Below are 23021 nucleotides of genomic sequence, written 5' to 3'. Positions count from 1 at the left end.
CTGGAGGCTGGATGCCACACAGCCCCTTCAGGAGACGTGGTCCACGCCAGGGCTACTGCCCAAGTCTCACCTGCTCAGGGCTGAAGCTGTTATCACCGACTATAAGTGAGCTGACCCCACCCCAAAGCAGAACCCCTCCTCAGGACAATACACTTCACCCTCCAGGCTGGCTCAAGTCCAGCCACTGGTCTGCACCCCGTGCCAAAAAAAAAAAAAAAAAGCCTTACAGTGTTCTAAGACCTGCCCAAGCAAGGGAGCCCCATATCGTAGGGAAGTGTATGCTTTAAAAACAAAACAAAAACAGCAGCAAAAACAATCGCATGCAAGTCATAACGTGAGCAGAGTGTTAGCCACACTGTTAAATGAGCACAAACGGTGTGTGAATAATTACACCATGTTCTGGGGCAGGTTTGCATAAGGATGGATGGAAAGTGGGCAGACGGCTGAATTAGTCATTCCATTTTCTCTCTCTCTGTGTGTGTGTGTGTGTGTGTGTGTGTGTGTGTGTGCGCGCGCGCGCGTGTGCACATGCATGTGCACACACACAAGCACATACACACATTTCTGCTTTATTCACACAACTGCGGATGCATTAAGAGGTGGCTTAGCTGTTAAGCGCTTGCCTGTGAAGCCTAAGGACCCCAGTTCCAGGCTCGATTCCCCAGGACCCACGTTAGCCAGATGCACAAGGGGGCGCAAACATCTGGAGTTCGTTTGCAGTGGCTGGAGGCCCTGCCAAGTCCATTCTCTCCCCCCCCCTTTCTCTCTCTGTTGCTCTCAAATAAATAAATAAATAAATAATACACAAAAAAATATTAAAAAGATTTCATTAAACACCAGTCACCACAATCGGCCTTGCCCATCCGCTGCCATCTGCCTTCCAGACACAGGAGACAGTGACTTAGGTCTTTCCCAGGCTGCCTTGGGTGTTGAGGGACTTCAAGTGGCCAGAGAGAGGGGGGTCTGCCCTGCCCTTCAGAAGGGTGGCCATGAACATGGTGCCACGGGAAGACCTGCTGGCAGCCTCAGTCTTTGTTGTTTATGAAGAAACTAGGGCCCTTGTTAGTGTCACAGCTTGGCCCGACAGCAGTTTCCTGGCTCCCCAGCCCCTGGTCCTGCCACGAGTGTGGCTCGTGACCATGCTGGTCTGCAGAGCCGGACAAACTGCTTAGGAAGTGTGTCCAGTACTGCAGTGGCAGGGCCGCCACCTTTCTGCTCAGAGTGAGGGCTCATGTTGGTGCTTCTCAGATTGAGTTTGGGACCTTCCGCTGGGGAAAGACCAGAGACGGGACCTGGGAGTCCTGAGACATGGCTAGAAACACTAGAGTTAAAGGAACCATGGAAACTGGGGCAGTCAACCCAGGGAGAAGGGGATGGGCAGAAGGGAATCAGAGACATGCATGTTGCTGAGGGAGCACGGCTGGGGTCAGACTTGGAGGCCCTGTCAGGCTGAGGAACTGTGAAGGGTCCCCTCAGGCTGAGTTTCTATAGATCCTTGTTCCAGGTACATGCAAGCCCTGAGATGTGGAGTTCTGGGACACTGAAGTTAAGCAGAATCCTCTTTGTGCTAACAGACTCAGCAGATCCCATGGAGACCATGTCTAAGACATCACTTCCCCTGGAAGTGTTTCCCTAGTCCGAACCACGGCCCCTGTGTCTTCAACCAAATCAAGGCTATCAAGAAAGTAAACCAGGGGCCGGAAAGATTGCTCAGTGGTTAGAGACACTTGCTTGCAAAGCCTGACAGCCTGAGTTCAATTCCCCAGTACCCATGGAAATCTAGACACACAAAGTGGCACAGGTGTCTGGAGCTTGTTTGCACTGGCAAGGGGCCTTAGAACACCCATTCTCTCTCACTCTAATAACAAATATATAAAAATATTTTTAAAGAAACAAAATAAACTGAAAATACAAATGATAACCATTTTCTACCTGATCTCCAAGGAAAGCTAGAAAGAAAAGGATGAAAACGTTAATTCTCACTCTCATTGTGGCCTGGACAGAAACAGTCTGTATATGGATATGGAAAATCAAAGGCACTCCTGTGTGTGTGTGTGTGTGTGTGTGTGTGTGTGTGTGCACATGCTGTGTATATTCTGAAAGTGTGGCTCTGGAAGTGTAACAAATATTTTCCAGCTTAAGAGAAATACAATGTTCTTTTCCTGGTAGCATCAAAGAAAGCTGTCATGAGATCCATCAGTGCAGATGGAACACCAGTGGCTCCCGAAGAGCAGACAGCCCCGCCTTTCACTCCCAGGGTCACGTGTAGAACGACCTTTTATTAAAGCTGACCTGCCTTGGGCTGAGATCTCAAAGGGAGCACGGAAAGCCAGCTTAGTGACGCAGGCCTGTGGCTCCCGTCCTCAGGAGGCTGAGGCAGCAGAGTCGCACATGTGCGGCCATCCTGAGCTGCACAGGGAACCCTTCTCTCAAGAGAGGGTGTAGAAATCCCCGCTTCCCACGCTGTGAGGCACTGTCCCCTACGACCCCACGGTGATTATCAATGCTCCCACCAGGGCAGCCTTCAGTGGAGCTGGGGGCACAGGGACAGAAGAGAATAACCTGGTAGGAATATGAACAACTGACAGTATGTTCCTACGTTAAAGCCTCCAGTAAAAATTGTTTCTAAAACGTAAGCAAACGCCTGCCTTTTTCTCACATGTTCCTGAGGAGACCTTTCCCTTTCTTTCTCTTTCTGGCCTTTATTATTGCAAAGTGTAAAGGGAAAGACTATGAAGTAACCCTCCTTAAATAAAATAGCTGAATTTGTCCACTTTCCACCATCCTATTAGTCCTTCGAACAGCTAACCAATCAACTTGGAATTGGGGCTCAAGAGGCCAATAGGGCAGTCATGCACCTTGCTCATAATCATTTCAACTTTCCGTCTTACCTCCTACCAGGCAGGCTCTCAGAGAGCTGCAAACACACTCTAGACTTCAGTGGGGACAAGCTGCATGTGGGAACTGCCCAGACACATGCCTTGTCCATGGGCCAAAACAGTTCATGGCTTGCTTCCATTACAAAACTCAGACTGACTAGCAGTGATTGCAGGGAAGTGGGAAAAAAAAAAAAACCAACCCACAGAATAACGCTTGTCTAGAGAAGGAGAGGTTTGCGTCTCCAACTCTCCGCGCGCTCCCGAAGGTGCGGGACTCACCTGCTAATGAAGGGCCGGATGCTGTCCCCGGCGATGGGTGCCATGGACATGGGCATGGGCTCCGGCGTGGACAGCCAATACGAGTAGTCGTTCCTGGAGGCGAAGTTGCAGACGTTGTTGATGTTGCAGAACAGGAAGGGCATGGTGCTGAACTTTCGCAGGCAGCTGCCGGCCGTGCCTGCAGGGAGTGTGCAGAGAGGGGCCTGTGTGAGCCACGGTCTGCCCCACGCAAGGAGGACCTGGCTGGCCCGGAGTCCAGTCCACACGTTCAACTGGTGTCACCACTGAGGTGGAGATCCAAGTTTTATTTCTCAGCAAAAAAGGACGAAGCAAACATGTCAAACAGACCAGAATTATGGAGAATAAGCATCGAATTAAAATTCAAGTAATCGGGCCGAAAAGAAACTATCAAGAGTAAAGTTGGGCATTTGTGTGTGTGTGTATGTGTGTGTGTGTGTGCACAAGCATGCGTTCATGTATGTGCCAGTGCATGTGGAGGCAAAAGGACAACCTCGGGGGGTCTTTGTCAGGCACGCTGACCACCTCTCTCTGAGACAGGATCCCTCAGTGGCCTGCAGCTAGCCAGACGGCCTGGCCAGTGAGTCCCACGATCCTCTTGTCTCTGCCTCCCCGGTGCTTGGGTTACAAACTCATGCCACCATGCCCAGCTTTTCTGCATGGGTTCTGGGAATGCAACTCAGGTCCCCATGCTGACCCAGTGAGCACTTGACTAACTGAGCATCTCTCATTCCCCGATGTGGGGTGTTTTTGAGAAAATGAGTGAGACAAACCCAGGAGAGAAGCCTACTGTAGAACTAAATTCCACGAGAAACGTAATGTGGGGATAGGTGTGCGATGACAGGAAGCCAGGGCACACGGCGAGAGGCCCCTGCACAGCCACTGCCGATCCCACCTTCAGTCAGCTACCGCCTCAAAGTCCGCAGCACGAAGGCATGGCTTACTGAAGGGTGTCTGGAGTGGGGGAAGGTAACGTAACAATATGTCACTCTCTGCTGGCCCGGGAGGAACAGAGCAAAGGGACTTCCTGTCAGAATAGCAGGGTTATGTTTCTAAAAGGAGTAGGTAGATCCATGGTAACAGCACGGTACAAAGTGGCCAACGTGCCCTCCAGAAACCCCTGTACGTGAGAACCAGAAGATGACTCCCAAAGTCTTATTCATTTAAGTACGCTCAGGGAATCACCCGCCACACTTTAACGCTTCCTCTGGACTAATCATTCATTTGTAAGCATGAACACAAAAAGGCCAAGCCTCCTTGGGAACCACTGCCACCTGGCCCAACCCACTGTGGTACTTAGGCAAGAAACCTACATCAAGGAAGACACCCACCACCCGTCACACTGAGGGGCAGAATGGCGTCTTACCCAAGTCTTGGCCGTGGGCCCGCTCGTTGCCTTGCACATAGAGCAGAGAGTACCCGTGGTAAAGAATTTTGGTCCCGGGAGGACACAGTGGGTCATCTGTTGTCTGACTGTGCCTGGTCACAAGGAAGCCGTGGTCCACAGAAGGGGTGCCTGGAGGTCCCATGGATCCTGGCAGCCCATCGGGGCCTGGCGGACCAGGAAACCCTCTCGGACCTATAGGACAGAGACAAAACGGTGGGCCCTGAGTAACAACGGCAAGTGTCTTCAACTTTTAACACTGCAGAAAAAATAAACACTCGGGAAGAAAATGAACCACCAAGTAAATACAGCCTCTGGGGCCACTCACTCCTCTCACCCCACGCTCCGCCTTGCAGCGTGTGGCAAGAGAAATGCTCAGACAGTTCAGTGAGTAGACGGTCACATGAGCACACGAAATCAACCCGTGACGGTACTTTGTGCATTCCATTAGTAAAGAATGCCGGAAGGAAGTTATCACAGAAGTGTAAAGATGGCCTCGTTCCTGACTCAAAGTCTGCACATAGACTGGAGCGATGCGGAAGCTCGCAAGTGCTGGGGCCTGCCGTCCATCCGTTGGGGCGGCTGTGCCATGTCCGGGATCTGCAGAGCTGCGATCTTTGCTTAGTCAGTACCCCAATCTTAGCCTCATAGTCCTTGGGAGCTAGTCATCTGACCTCCTGCCTCGCAAGGAACCCCTGAAGCTTAGCCCACACCAGAGGCTGTGGGACCAATACCCACGTTATCATCCGGTTCCACTTTCTCTCAGCTGTGGCTGAAACAGAAAATTTATGTCTGTAACCCACATCCCTCTTAGGAAACCACAAAGGGCCACCATGCCTGGCCGTCTTTCAACATCTGGAAAGCCTACACCTGGATCAACATCTGTCTGCACAAGAAAGAATCACTCTTGGCTCTTCTGTGAGCCTCATTCTGTTAATACATGGACTTGCTTGGATGCCTTCCAATGATATTTCTGACTTCCTTTAAGGTTTCCTCAGGGATGGCTCTACTGTTCCTGCCTCAGAGACTTACCAGGAGGGCCAAATGGTCCTGTCTCCCCTTTCTGGCCAGGGGCACCGTCAAAGCCAGGAACACCGGGAGGTCCAGGTATGCCCACCAAGCCTGTGACACCTGTGAGAAAGGAGAAAGGAATCATGATCTTGTCTGGCCGGCACCAACCTGTCCCTCTTTATTTCTTCCTGACATGGTCTTTTCCATCTTTGGGACACAACGCAGGGCCCAAACCACAGCTTAGAGGGTGTGCCTGGGCAGCCCCAACTACTTCCTCCCGAGCCAGAGCGCCCGCTGCAGGAGCCCCCAGCATACTGGCACCATGGGCATTGCCCCGCTACCCCGGAACTCTCTCTCCTGGGCTTCATGTTACCACCGTGGGGCAGACAGGTGTGGAAAGGACCAAGTGTGGGAGACCTAACCAGTCAGTCTCTCCTCCTCGCTGTGTTTTGGGGTTAACACAGTCAGGCAACAGCCTCAATGGTGGATGGCTTTTCGTGTTTTTATGTTAAGCTAGAAGCTTAACTTTTTCTTTTTAAATTTGCTTTTTGTCTCATTTTACAGAGAGAGAATTGGAATGCCAGGGCCTCAGCCACCGCAATCGAATTCCATACACTTGCACCACCTAGTGGTCATGTGTGACCTTGCACTTGCCTCACCTTAGTGCATCTGGCTTACAGGGGCCCTGGAGAGCTGAATTTGGGTCCTTAGGCTTTGCAGGCAATCACCTTAACTGCTAAGTCATCTCTCCAGCCCCTAGAAGCTTAACTTTTTAAGTCAAAGCTCCCTTCAACTCCTTTGTGTGCCCTACCCCTTACCAGCAGCTCCTGAAATGTGGCTTAGCTAGCTAATGCCAGCAAGAACTCAGGGGAAGGCACATGGGAACAATGGGGAAGAAACAGCAGGCCTTTGCCAGTGGGCAGGGCTCCTGGGGTGCCCTCCATCCTGCTCCTACTATGAAGGTGGAGTTCTGGTGCATGTGACCTGGCTGTTTCTAACTGCGTGTCAGGTGTGTGCTTCTCTAGTTTCCTACGTTTCGGTCGGCTTTCATTGGGGCGGGGGTCTTTTAAGTTCTTCATTCGATCTTGGCACACATTAAAGAAAAGAAAGTCAGATTCAAAGGTGTTTGTGTAATCGGTCATTATTCCAACTCTGATATTAGAAATGTGGGTAATAGAACCCCCACAACTCATGGCAACCACACAACCAAAGAGCCTCACCTTGTTGCCCTTTGGGGCCTGGAGGGCCCTGGAGTCCTTTCAGACCAGGAGGACCCTCGGGACCAGGGAGCCCAGGCTCTCCTTTGATGACATCATAGGGACCTGGAGGACCAGGGGGGCCTGGGATACCTGTGGGAATCAGATGCAATGGGTCACCTTTGGCATCAATAGTCTGGAGTGGACACCGCAAGCCACTCAAAGACCTTGGTTCTCAAAGGTAATCACATCACCAAGATGCACTCACACACAGTACACCTTCACTTAACCTAAAACCCTGAACTCACAGACCCGGAGGGGACACCAGTGCCAACTCCTCTTTCTTTCTAGAACCCCAACAGTTACAGCTCAGCCCCTTCCTGACACGGCTGGGAGAAACTGCAGATCTGACCTCAGATCCACTTCTGCCGTGGAGAGCGTCAACGTTTGCTGTCAGGACCTTTCTCCCACACTCATCCACAACCTGCTTACTAGGCCTCAGAACCACGGTTCCTGATTTTTCACTGTTGAATGAACTTGACCATCCTCCTGTGTGATACGTCATAGACGATCACAGTACTCAGCTGCAAGTCCATCTCAGGCAAGCCCCCACTTCTCTTTCTCCTCCCATACATTTCCCCCACCTCTGCCCCTCACATCCGCTTGTTGGTGAACTGGTTCAGAGTTCCTCTCCAAAACTGGCTTTGAAAACCAAACAGAGCCCTGCGAATACAGTGTGTTCGCAGAAAGCAAACAGGCTGGGTACTAGACATTCACTTCTCCTGTCCCTGGCTGTGATGCAGGGGTTAGTACGTGACTCTGCAGGAGAGCGTATGGGTCTAATCAGTGCCATGGTGCCATCACTGCCAGCGCTTCCCAAGAGGGATGTCCCTCCCCAGCCACCGTGTGCTCCTCGGGAACAGGAGTCCTATCCTGACTCCAGCGCTGATTCTGGTCTGCCGCCCGAGCCTTGCAGTGTGCTGCGGCTGAAGCCAGAGGGCTCGTGTCCCCTCCGCCCTCCTCTGGGCTCTCCTAGCATGTGGGTGACAAAGCCACTATCAAAACAAGTTGCTGCTAAAAGTGCCAACTATGGGGCTCTGGACGGACACAGAGCATTTCTAATCACGGTTTTCTATTGATTGATTTCTAGTCATCTCACACCCCCAGATTCCGTGTTTCTGACCTCCCAGGTCATCCGTGTGGTCCTGGGAGCTAGTGACTCTCTCACCTTTCGGGCCGGGGACGCCTTGATCTCCCTGATCTCCTTTGACTCCCTGGAGGCCAGGAAGACCTTTCTGACCTAGAAGGAAAGAAGACGTTGTCTTTGCACAGAGCTTCCGGTGGTATGTGAGCATGTGGTACGTGTATTCATACACACCACACATGCCTAAACATGTGTATGTGTACATGTGCAAACACACATATGCACACATACACATGGGTGCATGCCCACATGTGCACACAGACACCTATGCTGAGATGCATTATAGGCATGCATGCACAGCCAGCAGCCAACGCGTCTGCGGCATCTATCTTTAGGAAAAACCGGAGAGGATCGTTTCTTTCAGCCACTCTTAATTAACTAGATGAAATTCTCTCCAGAACCCTGACGCTGCTTTGACAGCAGGCAACGAACTTTAAGTTGGTCAAAATCAGAGGAGGGGCATGTGACAATGTCTGTAGTCACCATCTGACTCACAGCTCCACCGACAGGCCAGAAGACACCTGCAGGCCAGAGCTTATTCCAGTCACCCCTCAGGTGAAGTGGGTTCTGCAATAAACACAGCACGCCTGGAAGTCAGTCACACACAGCCAGGACATATCTGCTCACTGCTTAGTAAGTTACTGAAGGCCCAAGGCCATGAATTCTCATTGAGACGTGAATGGTAGTAGTGGAAACGGCATGCTGGTTTAAAAAAGCCAGAATTCCCCGATTCCGCCGTTGACAGGATTGCACAACCTGGGCTACCACATAGAAAGAGCATTTTTAGCTAGACATGGTATCGCATGCCTTGTAATCTTAGCACTTGGGAAACTGAAACAGGAGAATTTCTGTGAGCTCAAGGTTAGCTTGGGATGCACACCAAGATCCTATCTCACCAAACAAAAAAGAGGAAAAGGAATGGTACTTTAAGATGAAGCAGCCATCGTCTGCTGATGTTAACTCTGGTTTGTGTCTGAGCGCTGAGGAGCCCTCAGAACAGTGTCCCTCGAATAGCAAGGCTCGCTGGCTCACCCTTTTCCGCCTTACCTTGAAATCCTGGGACTCCTGGCAGACCCATATCTCCCTTAGAGCCTGTGACTCCCGGAGAGCCTCCGATGCCCTAGACACATGAAGAGAGTCAGCTGGGGTGGCTCACAGGAAGAAGGCTCAGAACACCCTCCATGCTCTGCACGGTAGGTGTGTGAGACACTGGGGCCTCGTGGCTCCTCGCGTGATGTAACAGGATCTGTGTGTGTGTGTGTGTGTGCACCCCGAGAGGACACTGTGGCAGAGGCTCCCCCTTCTTGTCCATGTACATGGTAATTCCTCAGGAGCTGACTGCCAGCTCTCTCCACCCCACAGTCCCATGCCATGAGCAGAACCAAACACCAGACACTTGTTAGTAAACTATTGAATGATACAAGGCCATGAGATGCAAATGGTAGGGCAAAAATGGAATCCCATGCTTCCACACCCCTGCAGAGGTCACCTGCAACCCTTCCGTATCCCTGGATCTTAGAATTCTTTCCTAAAATGTGTCACATAAAGAATGAGTGTGCTCATGATAAAGAAAGAGAGAGGGAGGGAGGGAGGGAGGGAAACAGGCAGAGACAGAGGATTATCTCTAACACATCTGTCTGACCTCAACAAAGAATTGGACTGGAAGCCATCACTGGACCTAAAAGTAGTTTAGAGCAGATACTGCAGATGATCAAAGATAAATGCCACCTCTCTCTCTCTTTCTCTCTCTCTCTCTCTCTCCTGCTGGTCATTCTTGACACCCTGAGCTGTGTTCCCTGATGGCTGGCACCAGGCATCACTAGCAACTGCCAATCAGAGATGGATGGCAGGTCTACAGCCATACCACCCTAATGTTCCTGACCTCACGCTTGGAAGCTAAGCAGCGTGGGGCCTGGTTTGCACTTGGATGGGACCGAGGGCTGCTGGCTGACAGGCCGGTTCTTTACTAACACCAGCTCATTTTTTCTTGCCTTGGAGCTATATATAGACTATTGGCCTGGGCACTGAACTATCCTTTGCAGCAGCGTAGCACTCCCCTTTCATTTCCTATAAGGTAGACTGTAAAAGAGATGTCGTGACAGTGCCCAATACTGGTGCCAATAAAGATGTTGCTGGCAAGGGAAGGACGTGAGTTAGGAGAAGGGGAGTGTCACACGTACACACAGACACACACAGGCACACACACTATTCCTAATCAGAGTGTCACACATACACACAGACACACACAGGCACACACACTATTCCTAATCAGAGTGTCACACATACACACAGACACACACACAGATGCACACACACTATTCCTAATCAGAAAAGCCTCCTATGAATAAACACCCTTATATCCCCCACCACACACACACACACACTCACCGGCATGCCCTGGAACCCTGGGTCTCCCTTGGGCCCTGGAGCACCGGGTGCTCCTGGCCAGCCTGGATTTCCCTTGTCACCTTTTAATCCATCAAGCCCTGGGAGCCCGGGAGGCCCCATTGGTCCCGGAAGCCCTAATGGGAAAAAAACAGAGTGTGGTTAAGGTGGAAAATGCTACAATACACCCATGTCACTGGGCTGTGACGCTGTCATCACGGCCACCCAACTGCCCCTGACCAAAAACAACACCCTGTCAAACAGCACGAGCCTCTAAGAAATCAGGTCAGGTCCACGTAGGAAGGAGGGATTTTTTAATATAAACACCACAGTCTCAGCATCCAAGACACCCCGTCAGCCAGACCTAATGCACAGAACTGCAGGCCCAGCTACTTTAGAGACCGAAATGGGCGGGTCACAAGGACGAGGCCTGCCTGGGCTGCAGAGTAAGTGTGAGGCCAGAGTGAGCAACTTAGTGACATGCTGACTCAAAAAAAAAAAAAAAAAAAAAAAAAAAAAAAAACCTAACGGTGTGGGTACATAGTTTGGTAGCGTAGCACTAACAAGATTTAATATTTGCTACCTCTAAACCCAGATGGGAACATCCAGTGTTTATTATACTTGGAGACCTAACCACCATTTAGAATATGAGCAACACATTTCAGGGGCCCAAGCGCCCTTCGGGCAAGGTGTATGAGGGCTGACGTTAGAAGAGCTGAAGGTGGAAGGTGCTAGACTATCGTGCTCATCAAAATAAATACCCACATCCCGGATGGCACCGGCCTCTCTTCCTCAGGCACTTCCTTCCTTGTGTACCCTATTGTCCCAAAGTCTGTAACTGAGAGGCACCGCCATCACTGATGCTGTTTGGAGCTGTGATGGCTTCTGCAGACTTCTAAGTAAAAGGCTCCATCAAGGATGCCTCGGGATGCACTCCCTCTCGGACCCCAGCTCCAGCACCTGGTGAATCACCCTTACCTGGGAGGCCAGGTTGTCCCTGAGGTCCACGGTCTCCTTTGGGTCCCTCCACAGGGTGGCCAGGAGTGCCAGGTAAGCCTGGCTGTCCTTGGGGGCCCGGAGGACCCATGAATCCTTGCTCGCCTTTGGCTCCAGGAATTCCTGGACTTCCGGCCAATCCAGGGAATCCCACTTCACCCTTCGAGCCTGCACAATGAGAGGGATGCGTGCATGGTCAGCGGAGGAGCAAGCTCAGCACCCGCGGAGACCCCTACGCTCTGATGGCACGGCTGGCAGGGAAAGGGCAGGCCTGGGCGCCTCCCGTGGCCCGGCTGAGCATGAGAACCCAGCTGCCTCCCCTCGTGCATTTTCAAGTAAGTGTCCAGAGGACAGCAGTGTCTGCGAAGGTGTACTGAAGTCCGCGAGCCGCAGCAGCGCCAACGGGGCTGGCTCCAAAGCTAGACGCGGCGTAAGCACACCGCCACATCCGTGCCCGCGAAAGGTGCCAGCTATTAATACAATCAGCTACAGGGGGGCCGCACATCCCCTGTGCTGTGGAAAGAGCTGAGGCTGAAGGCGTGTGACCGGTTCAGCGGCAGTCACAGAAACGTGAGGGAGGTGCATGCTAATCTGTGGCCTCAGACTGAAGATGGATGGACGGCTGGGGCGGGGGTACAGGAGCGGCGGTGAGAAGCAGCAGAGCAGATCTTGGGGTGACAGAGGCAGCACTGTCTTCAGTGAGCTGTGTCCGTGCTTGTAGCCACACGGCAAAGCTTATGGAGATGCACTTTAAATATGTGCAGTATGTTCTATGGTAATGTTGGCCCAAGGAAATTGTTTTGAAGATTTATGAAAGTTGGAGCTTATAGGGGGAAAGAAAAAAAAAAAAGCCTTCCTGTTTACTTTTACAAAATTTACCAATAAAAATATCAAATGGTGGGTGGCAGGAACCGTATCTGCAGACAGCACAGACTATTTCTATGGTCGGAATTAGACCACGTAAGAACAGCGGTCATGCAGGGCAGTCGTTATCCACTGGCCCAGTAGCTATGGTCCCCAGGCAGTCCCTGCCTGCCTAATGGGCTGAGTCCCGAGGACAGCCGCCCCTGCTCTACGGCCAGCGTGCAGCTGCGGCCCACAGGCGTCTGGGGGGCAGGAGGATGGAACTGAGAGCGTTACCTTTGTCTCCTTTAACCCCGGGGAAGCCTGGGAATCCTCTTCCGGGCAGACCTGTAGGAGAAGAGCAGAAGAGGGCGTGTCTTTTAACCAGTTTGCAGGAGAACACAAACCACACCACCTCTGCCCCAAGGCCACTGTGTGGAGCGCATGGGAACTCGTCCGGAGTAGCCAGGGGAGCAAGGATGTCCTTGAACTCGTTACAACCGACCCTGCTCTGGGACTGGATGTTTAGAATTCAGTTCTTTCCCTCAGTGTCTTCAGGCTCCGAGTAGAAGTGATTTGTACTAATGAGCATGTATTCCTACCGAGGCAGGTCTGGGGACCACCTCTCCTTGGAGCCTCATTACAAGCTACTAGAATTCAATCACTGTTCAAACACTGCTATGTGCTACTGGGGTTGTGAGCTCTGTGTTGAGTTTTCCTTGGATCTTTTTGTAACGTAAGAAAATTATTTATTTATTTATCTAAAGAGAGACAGAGAGGGTGAGTACGGGCACACTAGGGCTCCCTGCCACTGCAAATGAACTTCAGACGCACGTGCCACTTAGTGCACCTGGCTTTACATGGGCACTGAGGAACCGAACGCTCAGGCTTTGCAAGCAAGCGCCTTTAATGGCTGGCCCACCTCTCGAGCCCCTGTTTTTAAACTTTTTTTGACAACTTTCGTAAATATAAACAATATACCAATGATCATCATTCCCTCTACCGCCCTGCCTTTTCCCTCCCGAGTGAGCCCTCCATTGAACTCCTTCCTCCCAGCTAGTCTCCTCTACTGATTGTCACCATTTTTTCCTCCTATTATGCAGGTCTTCATTACAAACACTGAAACACTGCCAATGATGAAACCTGCCCAGGGCAGCCAGCAGAGAAGCCCATGCCTTATGCTGCTGGCCTTGAGCTGGGGCTATCAGCCAAGCATACCCTATATTGCCTGAACCAGTCTTAAAAGGAGCAAGAAAAGACTCCTGCGACCTCTAAGTGACCTTGCGGCCATGTTTACCCAAGCCTGCAGGAGAAGCACTTTCCTTAGTGGCTCTAGGAAGATAAGGCTTGTGATTGGTGCAAACAGCTTTTAATTTGCATGAAGGACTACCCTGATTGGTACAAAAACCCTTGTCATGCCCCTTTTCTAGCTGTTTAAACAGGATGTTGTGTCTCCTGCCCCCTGGTGGTGTATCATTAGGACCAAGTAAAGGGCTTCTCTTGAGGGGTCTTCTTTGCCTAGGTTGGTTGGTTTGGAGACAGGGTCTCACTCGTCAAGGCCAAGCTTCTTGCCTACTTTTTGACTTGTATCACTAGTAAAATAGGCTGAGCTGGTAACACAAAGAGGAGAGACAGGAGGGTAACTTGAAGAGCTTCAGTTAGTGACCAGAGCAGAAATGACAGGAAGCCACAGCAGGAGAGAAAACGGAGGTTCGAAGGAGCTGGAATCAAGAAACACGGGCCATGTCTGCTGAAAGGGCCCCAGACACTCTGGGCCCAGGAGTTCTAACCCTCGCTGCTGCTGGAACTGAAGGTGGATGAACACCCAAGGCATGTTCCAGCCTTAATGTCACGGGAGCTGCTGGCCGCTGACTGGTACTTACAGCCGAGGGTGCCGTAGGTGCTGCGTGCTGGGGCCACCAGCTGACAAAGCTCAGAAAAACAAGCCTCCAGCCTGAGGATCTAGAGCCGTATGCTTCTGGCTTTCAAAGCCCAGAACCACAAGCCTCTGGGTTTGCCAGTCCAGCCTTAAACTTGAACATGCCCAGCACTGGCAGCCTCCTCCTCATAACATTCATCTAGAGGACAAAACTACCCCGGCCAGCTGACTGGCAACCCTACTGCTGGCTTTTCTCAGAGGGCCATCTTTCTCACGGGGGCTGGGAGGGCCAGAGGGATTTGTAGCAGCCCACACTGGGGAGCAAATCTGGGCAGTGGGTATAGGGGAGACACAAAGGTGGAGGGGCGTGAAGAGAGTTTTGTCGATTATTTTTATGGGAAAGTGAACGCGTATAATGTGATCATAAGGTGTTAAAAATCAGGACTTACCTGGCTCACCCTTCTCCCCCGCGGACCCTGGGATTCCATCACTGCCCGGCTCTCCTTTCTGGCCAGCTGGGCCTGTGGGACCGGGCTTTCCAGGGAGACCTTGGGGAGAAGCCCCACACAATTACTCGTGAAACCCCCTAGCACCCTAGCCTCACAAAGTGTCCCCTTTCAGACACCGTTAGCTGTCCCACGGCCATGCCCAGTGTCCCTGAGGTCAATCCTGACACACCCTAGACAGGACCTTCACTGCTGTTGACTAACATTGTGAATGCCACCCAACTCTCACAGGCTGGAGCGAGGCGAGAACAATGCCTCAAACACCCGTCTCCCTACAAAAGCATCGTGGAGGTTCTGGTAATGGTTTCTAGTGAGCGGCAAGATTCCACAGAGACCCTGCACACCCCGGCACGAGGCTTGTTGATCTGAGAAGTGGGGGACCTAGAGCAGCAGCCCCAAGACCTCAGACAGCCTCCCAGGGCCTGGCTCGCTGTGCACCATGTTCCCGCGGGGCCCAGGTTGAGTGTTCTTCCCTTGCCCCCCCACCCCCGGACACTGTCCAGCACGGTCCCTACCTGCTTCTCCTTTGACACCAGGAGTGCCGTCCAGCCCTGGGAGGCCCTTGTCGCCTTTCTCTCCAGGCAGCCCAGGGCTTCCTGATGGGAAAGAGAAGTGCAGAGGGTCTGTAAGCCTGCGCTTTCCTTGGATGGGAATCGGCCACCCAGGAGGGACCCCGGCTCACATACCTGGATAGCCGACACTCCCCGGAGATCCCTTGGGGCCCGGGGAGCCCGGCATGCCCGGGATGCCAGTGCTGCCCTTCTCCCCCTTCTCTCCGGGGCTCCCTGGGAATCCCGCAAGCCCTTGGTCTCCCTGCAAGAAAGAGGGAGGCAATTTAGCCTCGCTTCGGCTACCCCTGCATGCACCTGAGGCTGCTTCTAGACCACAGCACATGCTGTGGGGCAACAGCACTGCCTGGCAGAAACCAGAGGAATGCCCAGGGATATGGCTCCGTTGGCAGAGTGCTTGCCTGGCAGGTTCAAGGCCCTGGATTCAGTTCCCAATGCCAGAAAGAAAAGCCAAGAGTTAGACTTATCCTCGGAGGGAAGGGCCGTGAGTAGAAATGGGTTGAAGATAACAGTTGAGAGGAATGGCTACACGCCGAGACAGTGATTCAAAGCTTGTCTAACAATGTTTTCATGGAGACGGAGACGGGAGGTGGGGACGTTTCCACGAGAGACGCCGGTTACCTTGTCACCAGGTCGCCCAGGAATTCCGATGCCAGGCAGACCTGACTGTCCTTTCTCTCCTTTGGCCCCTTTCTCTCCGGGTGAGCCAGGGACGCCCTGTGGGCCGGGGATGCCGGGCACACCTTTTTCTCCGGGTGTTCCTAGCAGCACAAACAATCAAAGCTTGACTACGGGATGCTCCAGTGCTGAGGACGAGGACGAAGAACTAGGACGCAAGCCCCTGAGCTTATCAAACCATGACCCAGCCGGGGTCTTCCCACAGGGTACATCCACCCCCCACCCCGGAAGAGTGCTTCTCAGCGTTGAAAGAGCTCCACAGCGCAGGAAGAACAGACACACCAGCCGCTCAGAGTACAGTATCCACAATGAAAGGATAGCGTATGACGTAGTAAGTTCTCATTTTCCAAAGCTCAGAGGCAAGGCAGTGGGAAGAATGTCGTGTGCTTGCTTTTATAACATATACTGGCACCAAATCTAATTACACATAAGGTATAACCTGGAACCTAACCTAAATGTTTGCATTTCAAAGGAAGTGGCCAGAGCACCTTCTGAGGCCGGGAGGCACCAGGCTGCCCACCTCGGCTGTCCCTCTCAGCTCCTGCTAGAGACCACTGCCTCCCAAGTAGCCCAACTCTGACTGTGGACCGCCCCGAACTCTCCTTTGCTACGGTACTTGTCATTTACTTAGTGGCAGACAGTGCCATGTGACATCCAGCCTACGGCAGGAGGCTGCCCAGAAGAGGGGCTGTGAGTCCATGCCAGAGATCTGGCTTCCCGGGCTCTTCCTCCTGGTGGTCAGGACCCCTCTGCAGACATGCGCCAGCAGCCCCACAGCACACTGCCCGTGCTACTTCTAAGCAAAGTTACCTGGTAAGCCCATGCCACCAACAGATCCTTTTGGCCCAGGGAGTCCAGGCGCACCGGGGGTACCACTTATGCCCGGGTCACCTTTAGGCCCTAGAATCACAGAGCAAAGTCAAATAAGTTGACATATATGAAAAGCACAGGGCAATGGCCTCCTTAGCAACGACTCGGGCCACGCTAGGCACCCGCTCTCCATGCCTACCTGGCTGTCCGGGGTGGCCTGCCTGACCGTCCTTCCCAGGCACACCTGGGGTCCCAGGGTCTCCTCGAGAACCTTTGTCACCAGTGGGTCCGATTTGTCCTATACAACACACACACACACAGTGAGTGTTCAAGTGTTCATGTCTGTTTTGAAGGCAGAACACTGCAAAAGCATGGGATGCAGTGGTATTCGGGGAGATGCAAGTGTCCCAGTGAGCTGGTTCCCCACCCATCACCAGAGACCGCCCCCCCTCATGTACCTTTCTCTCCTTGGTCTCCCTTCTCGCCCTTCATGCTGCCCATGTCCACTTTATCCATGGACCCTGGTTTGCCAGGAAGCCCGACGTCTCCTTTATCACCTTTGAAGCCGGGGTCTCCCCTGGGTCCTGAGGAGCCAGGGAAGCCTTGGTCCCCTGTAGGGAAAGAGGAGCACCCAGTGAGACCTTCCATACAAGGCTGCAAAGGATGGCACTCTTTCTGGTCACAGCAGCTGCTAACGGAGGGAAAGAACTGGGACCTATCCTGATGCTGGACAGCAAGTGTCTGAGTCACCCCAGAGAATGTGACCCCCAGTGAAGGAGCAGTGAAGCCAGCTGCTAAAAGTTTATTATTCATAATAATTCAGACATGTCATTAGGAAAATTCCTTTTCTTAAATGCCTATCATTCCTTTATGTTCTGTCACTCCTGTTTATAGAATCTCTCAATTGTAGACAAAAGTCATGGAAGAAGAATCTTACTGCTCTCCTGCACAAATGCTCCTTTTTCTTTTTGCATGTGCATATATGTTGCATATGTGCATGTTCATATGTGTGGGCACACATTGTGCAGGGACATGTGAATGTGTGTGCACATGCCTATGGAGGCCACAGGTCAACACTGACTGTCTTCCCCAATAGTTCTCCACCTTACTTTCGGAGACAGTAAATCCACCGAACTCACTAAACCCAGAACTCAGACTTGACTAGGCAAGCCCTGGGGATTCTCTCATCTCCGCCCCTCCACGGCCCCGCCCCCAGCATGAGGATTGCAGGCATAAACTACCACACTCATGTCCTCATGCTTACCCAGCCCGCACTTTACGGACTGAGCCATTTCCCCAGCACTGTTAATATCTCATTGTATGTCTTGTTCTTTAAACTCAATTTCTTCTTTAAAAAAAAAAATATTTTGGAGTAATTTCAAATAACAAGAAGTCAAAGCTAGGACCTGCTGCAATCACGTGGTCCTTGGCACTCATGACCGTACCCTCGTGTGACTGCAGATTACCTCAGCCTCTCCCACCTTTGCCCCACCAGCCAGGCAGGCCCTAGCGTTTCCTCCTCACTCCCTGTGCTCGGAGGGACGTCCAGCCCCTTGCTTAACCTGCATTTCTTTCATCTACTCCTTGAAGTGAAATGCGATCTACAACAACGCAGTAATTTCTGAAGATGCTTGAGAAATACACAAGATGTTTCGGCGGGTGTCAGTCCTACCTTTTTCTCCAGGTAATCCTGGGGTGCCAACTGGTCCCGGTGAGCCTGGCTGCCCAGGGGTCCCCATGATGCCCATCTCTCCCTTAGAGCCTGTAGCAAAAGGTAAGATTGTGACAATTTCCCCACATGGACCATGGATGGTAAATGCTAGGATTCAGGAAAGCAGGAGACAAGGCCCGTCCATCACCATAAATCTAGGCAGAGGCTCAGACATCACTTACCTGGGAAGCCCGGCAAGCCAGGGGAGCCCTGCTGTCCAGGGAGGCCGGGGAGCCCTGACTGTCCTGTGAGGCCGGGAAGCCCCTGAGAGCCTTTATCCCCTTTAGGGCCAGGCATGTCCAGTCCTGGGAATCCGGGGAATCCCTTTTCTCCTTTTACTCCGGGAGGACCTATGGTTGGGGACAGTGCAAATGCCTTTTAGAAGATTTCATGGAATGTTCTAGAATGTACTTTATTGTATATAATACTTTCCTAAGAAAGCATGTGAATATGCCAGGATAAGGGACTTGAATGATGCCCAGGGTTTGGGGTCAAGACAGTAGGAAAACTGTCTCCTAGGAGAAGAGCCTTCCCCTGTGAGGCCCATCAGCCACAGCCCACACAGTCTGGTTTTTCTTGAGTGTTTACCCTAACCCCCTCCACTCATATAAATCCTGGACTGTTATTATAATGATATGTAGACATGGCCTCAAGTCGTTTAATTTAACAGCAACTTACTACACTTCTAAACAAACATATCAGGAAGACATGACTATGAACAAAAGGGTTAAAGTTATGAATATTCAACAGAGGGATTTCTTTGTATGGCACATAAACCAGACTCAGTGGGAGGAAATGACAGAAATCGATGATTCTAGGTTAAGCAGACAACTGAGCCCTTTCTTTCAAACAAGAGGTTTACTTTTTCTGAGCCAGGCGTGGTGACGCACGCCTTTAATCCCAGCACTCGGAAGGCAGAGGTAGGAGGATCACTGTGAGTTTGAGGCCACCCTGAGACTACATAGTGAATTTCATGTCAGCCTGAGCTAGAGAGTGAGACCCTATCTGAAAAACCAAAAAATGAAAAAAAAATTAATTTTAATTAAAAAATGAATTTACTTTTTCTCCCTTGACTGTGGCAACTGTGCCAACCTCCCTGCCCAGCCCACCATTCCTATGCACTGGGGAAGAGCTAGTCCCATCACCTGATGATCCTGGTGGTCCTTGTCCTCCAGGGGGGCCCATGGCTCCTGGAGGCCCCACTCCTGGAGCACCTGGTGGTCCTGCAGGGCCTTGAACGCCAGGAGGTCCAGGGTCACCTGCCGGGAAGGAAGGTAGTTGAGGGCTCGAGAGTGTGCCTCACCCCACGCTCATCTGCACACCAACCACAAACACAGAGCAATCACATCACCCATAGTGTGGGGACGCCAGCAGGATATGAAAGTCAAGGCATATTAAACACAGATCCCATCCTGACATTGCGTACAATATTACCTCGGATCCCCTGGAGACCAGGGGGGCCGATCAATCCATGTTCTCCAGGAACGCCTGGTCCTCCAACACTGCCCTTCTCACCAGGGGTGCCAGGAATGCCGGGGAGACCCGGCTGACCTTTGAGTCCAGGCAGCCCAATGCCAGGCTCTCCCTGAAAATCCCCAAAGCATCAGAAGAAAATGAACCAGAAACATCAGTCTTTTCTTCCCTCTTTCCCTTCTTTCTCTCCCTACATCCCTTCTTTTACCTCTGTCTCTTTCTCTCTCCGGTTTGCTCTCAGTCTCGCTCTAACTATTGTTTTTGGATTACCATGCATTGAACCTATGACTGTAAACATGGCACGTATGTGATCTACCACTGATCTACTTCTCTAGCCCTCCTTTTAGCTTTGTTTTTTATTTTTGTATTTTTTTTTTTTTTTTGAGACAAGGTCTCACTATGTTTCCCAGACTGGCCTTGAACTTCAAGTCTAGGGAGATGGGAGAAGACGGACACTTGAGGACAAGGAGATCTTAAAGTCACATGCAACACCAGAGCCTCAATCTCGGGGCGAGCTTGCGCCGGGTGGCACCTGCTAAGTGGGGCCCATGTTTCTATCCTCACAACCGCAGGAGGCGGGGGCTCCCCTGGTGCCTCATGGGTAGAAGCCAGGGACGGTGCTGCTAACGGTCCAGTGGAAGTGGGACAGGGACAGTCCTCAGCCACAGCATCAGTTGGGACTGGACAGACGTGTCCCGTGGATGGCCCTCCTTATTCCTCTTGTCATACGGGCTCTCACCCGGCTGTCTGCCGCTCACAGTTAGGAACTGCATTTCACAATGAGACCCAGCATGACCCAGACAAGGGAAACTCACTGAGCTGAAATAAATGTTTCACCAACTGAAACAAATGATTTCTCTCAAAAAAAAAAAAAAATGCCTCCTTGCATTAAAAATAAAACATCGTGCTTCTCCCTATCCTGGGAGATGAATAGTTCACACCTGAGGTCCAATTAATTAATCACGAGAATGGTAACCGGCAGCCCTACGGATGTGCAGGACTCACCTTTTGGCCCTGAGCTCCTGGGTTGCCAGGTAAACCGTTAAACCCAGGGCGACCTGGGTTCCCAGGAGGCCCCACGTCTCCAGGTATGCCGTCAACGCCTGTTTTGGAAAGTCAGGAAAATCATCAGAGCCGGTAATCCTCCTCCTCTCTTCCCTTAAACAGAAACTGCGTGTGGCTGTGCTAGGCAGGCGACGTGCTCCTGGCGTCCCCTCCTGGAGCAGACCCTCTGTGTGTGGCCACCTGCCCACTGCAAGGATTGGTCGGGGGGGCACCATCCTGCAAGCAGCCTCAACCCAGGGAGCCCACTTGACACCATGGGCACTGACTCAACAGGGGGTGTCCTTTTGGCCAAATCCTCCTCTTTCTCAAAGATTCACATGAGTTGGAAGCAGAGACCTCCCCATGGCTACTGACCAGCCACTGAACACCATCCCTTCCCAGGGCCCATGTGGTCCCTGAGTTACTTGACCTCATCAGGGGTTTACCTTTGGGGCCAGGAGGCCCAGGGAATCCAATCCCTGGCTGGCCCACAGCACCCTTCTCTCCCGGGATGCCCGGTCGTCCTGGGGTTCCTGGGAAGCCGCGGTCACCTGTGGCGAGAAAGACCAGTGCTCAACACCAGAAAACCCTGAGGGAGCCCTGCTGTGAACAGGAAAGCCAGACTTGATCCATACCTTGGGGGCCTGGGAATCCAGGGGAACCGGGGAGTCCTTCTGCTCCGGGGGGCCCAGGCAGAGGGACAACTTTGCCTGCTTCGCCCTTTGGACCTGAGAAGAGAGTAACAGCCTTACTCACGGGAACCTCCATGACCCAGCCTCTCACAGCACAGCATGAGGCAGACATCATGTAGCCTCTTGGGGTACACAGACTATGGCCGACACACCCCTCCTCTAAGGCATGCCTGGAGAGGGAAGCCTGCATGTTTCTCCATTTCCTTCCTCTACATTCTAGAATCTCTCCCAGAGCTACACTTGCCCTCAAGATGCATGCTCAAACATGACCAAGAATTCCGTCCAACTTTCACATGTGAGCCATGGAGTGATGCAAAGTCTACCAGAGAGCAGGGGGGGCTGGTGCTGAGTCATTTCCTGATCAGCCTGTCACAAGTCACAACTCTCCACCTGCTTGATCCATGTGGCCGCTTACAGCCAGCAGCCTAGGCTGTGCCTACTTGGAGGGAATTATCAACACGACAGACTAACTGGGTGGCTGAATGACCCCCCATGCAGCACTGTCCTGGGACCCTTCGGAGTGCTCAGTCCCTTCACATTTATGTCCGCAGAGACCCACTGGAGGTCAGGATGCAGCCTTAAGAGTCACTGGGTCCCCCTGTTGCTGAAGACATCACATGACTGGGTGGCAAGGTCACTGAGAAATCAAGCTGGGACTGAGCTGAAAACCTTCTCACTGTAGACCAGCCAACTAAAAGCTGGGAAAAGTTGCGCTGCATGCAGCCTTATGGGAGACAGAAGTCATCAGTGGTGAAAACAGTAGACGCTGGAAGCCTCAAGTTTTGCCAGCCAGGCCAAATGACTGAATGGGTGCAATAGTGGCATGTCTGCTCTGGAGGAACCAACTGCTCGCTAACTGGACTGGAGCCTGCTCTGTGGGAGGGAATATGTGCCTGGTACTGAAAACCTAATTAAAAGCCTATGGCAGGGGAGGTCATGAGCCTTGGGGGTATTTAGCCTGCTCTTGTCTGGTTAAATGCATATATTACTCTCACCAAATTGCCATGAAAGTACTACACTTAATGTTCATACTCATATATTAATGCTATTCTCACCTCGGGTTAGAGAAGCTTATCTTTTCAGATGGCAATGAACACTGGGATGACCCAAAAGGCAACATAGTGCTGAGAAGAAGGGACAGAGGAGTGTCCAGCACTGAAACATCTCAAACCCTCCAAGGCTCAGGGTCATTGTGGAAGAGGTGGCAGAAAGAATGTAAGATCCAAAGGAAAAACACCACTCCTTACATACAACTGTCTGGACAAGATTTGGCCTCGATATCCAAGAGCTCACAGTGCCTAGCAATAGCTACATAAGACCCTCATAATAGGGGAAAAAGACAATGACATCAAAAGAAAAGAAAAACTAATGGAGAGAGGGAGGGGATATGATAGAGAGCGGAGTTGTGAAGGGGAAAGTGAGTGGTTTATTGTCCGTCCGTGAAGGATGGAAGTTGTCAATAAT

General features: G+C 51.9%; 1 protein-coding gene across 2 annotated transcripts in view; it reads right to left on the bottom strand.

The window, feature by feature from the left end:
• Col4a1 (collagen type IV alpha 1 chain) overlaps positions 1-23021 on the bottom strand; it is a 151515-nt gene that overhangs the window by 4801 nt on the left and 123693 nt on the right. For both annotated transcript variants that reach the window (XM_004663405.3, XM_045146342.1), the window contains exons 27-49: positions 21501-21593; positions 21312-21416; positions 20827-20924; positions 19783-19933; positions 19494-19607; positions 18531-18698; positions 18310-18399; positions 17096-17248; positions 16837-16935; positions 16638-16727; positions 15771-15910; positions 15267-15393; positions 15096-15176; positions 14524-14622; positions 12493-12543; positions 11335-11520; positions 10360-10493; positions 9019-9091; positions 7996-8067; positions 6792-6920; positions 5593-5691; positions 4543-4755; positions 3159-3336 (exon numbers count right to left, since the gene is read on the bottom strand). In XM_004663405.3, the coding sequence (XP_004663462.2) occupies positions 3159-3336; positions 4543-4755; positions 5593-5691; positions 6792-6920; positions 7996-8067; positions 9019-9091; positions 10360-10493; positions 11335-11520; positions 12493-12543; positions 14524-14622; positions 15096-15176; positions 15267-15393; positions 15771-15910; positions 16638-16727; positions 16837-16935; positions 17096-17248; positions 18310-18399; positions 18531-18698; positions 19494-19607; positions 19783-19933; positions 20827-20924; positions 21312-21416; positions 21501-21593 (2743 nt within the window). The remainder of the gene's footprint in view (positions 1-3158; positions 3337-4542; positions 4756-5592; positions 5692-6791; positions 6921-7995; positions 8068-9018; positions 9092-10359; positions 10494-11334; positions 11521-12492; positions 12544-14523; positions 14623-15095; positions 15177-15266; positions 15394-15770; positions 15911-16637; positions 16728-16836; positions 16936-17095; positions 17249-18309; positions 18400-18530; positions 18699-19493; positions 19608-19782; positions 19934-20826; positions 20925-21311; positions 21417-21500; positions 21594-23021) is intronic.

The sequence above is a fragment of the Jaculus jaculus genome, chromosome 3 (genome assembly GCF_020740685.1).
Source record: "Jaculus jaculus isolate mJacJac1 chromosome 3, mJacJac1.mat.Y.cur, whole genome shotgun sequence".
Taxonomy (NCBI): Eukaryota; Metazoa; Chordata; class Mammalia; order Rodentia; family Dipodidae; genus Jaculus; species Jaculus jaculus.
The sequence above is the reverse complement of the archived record's forward strand: the minus strand, read 5'-3'. Positions and strand labels throughout refer to the sequence as shown.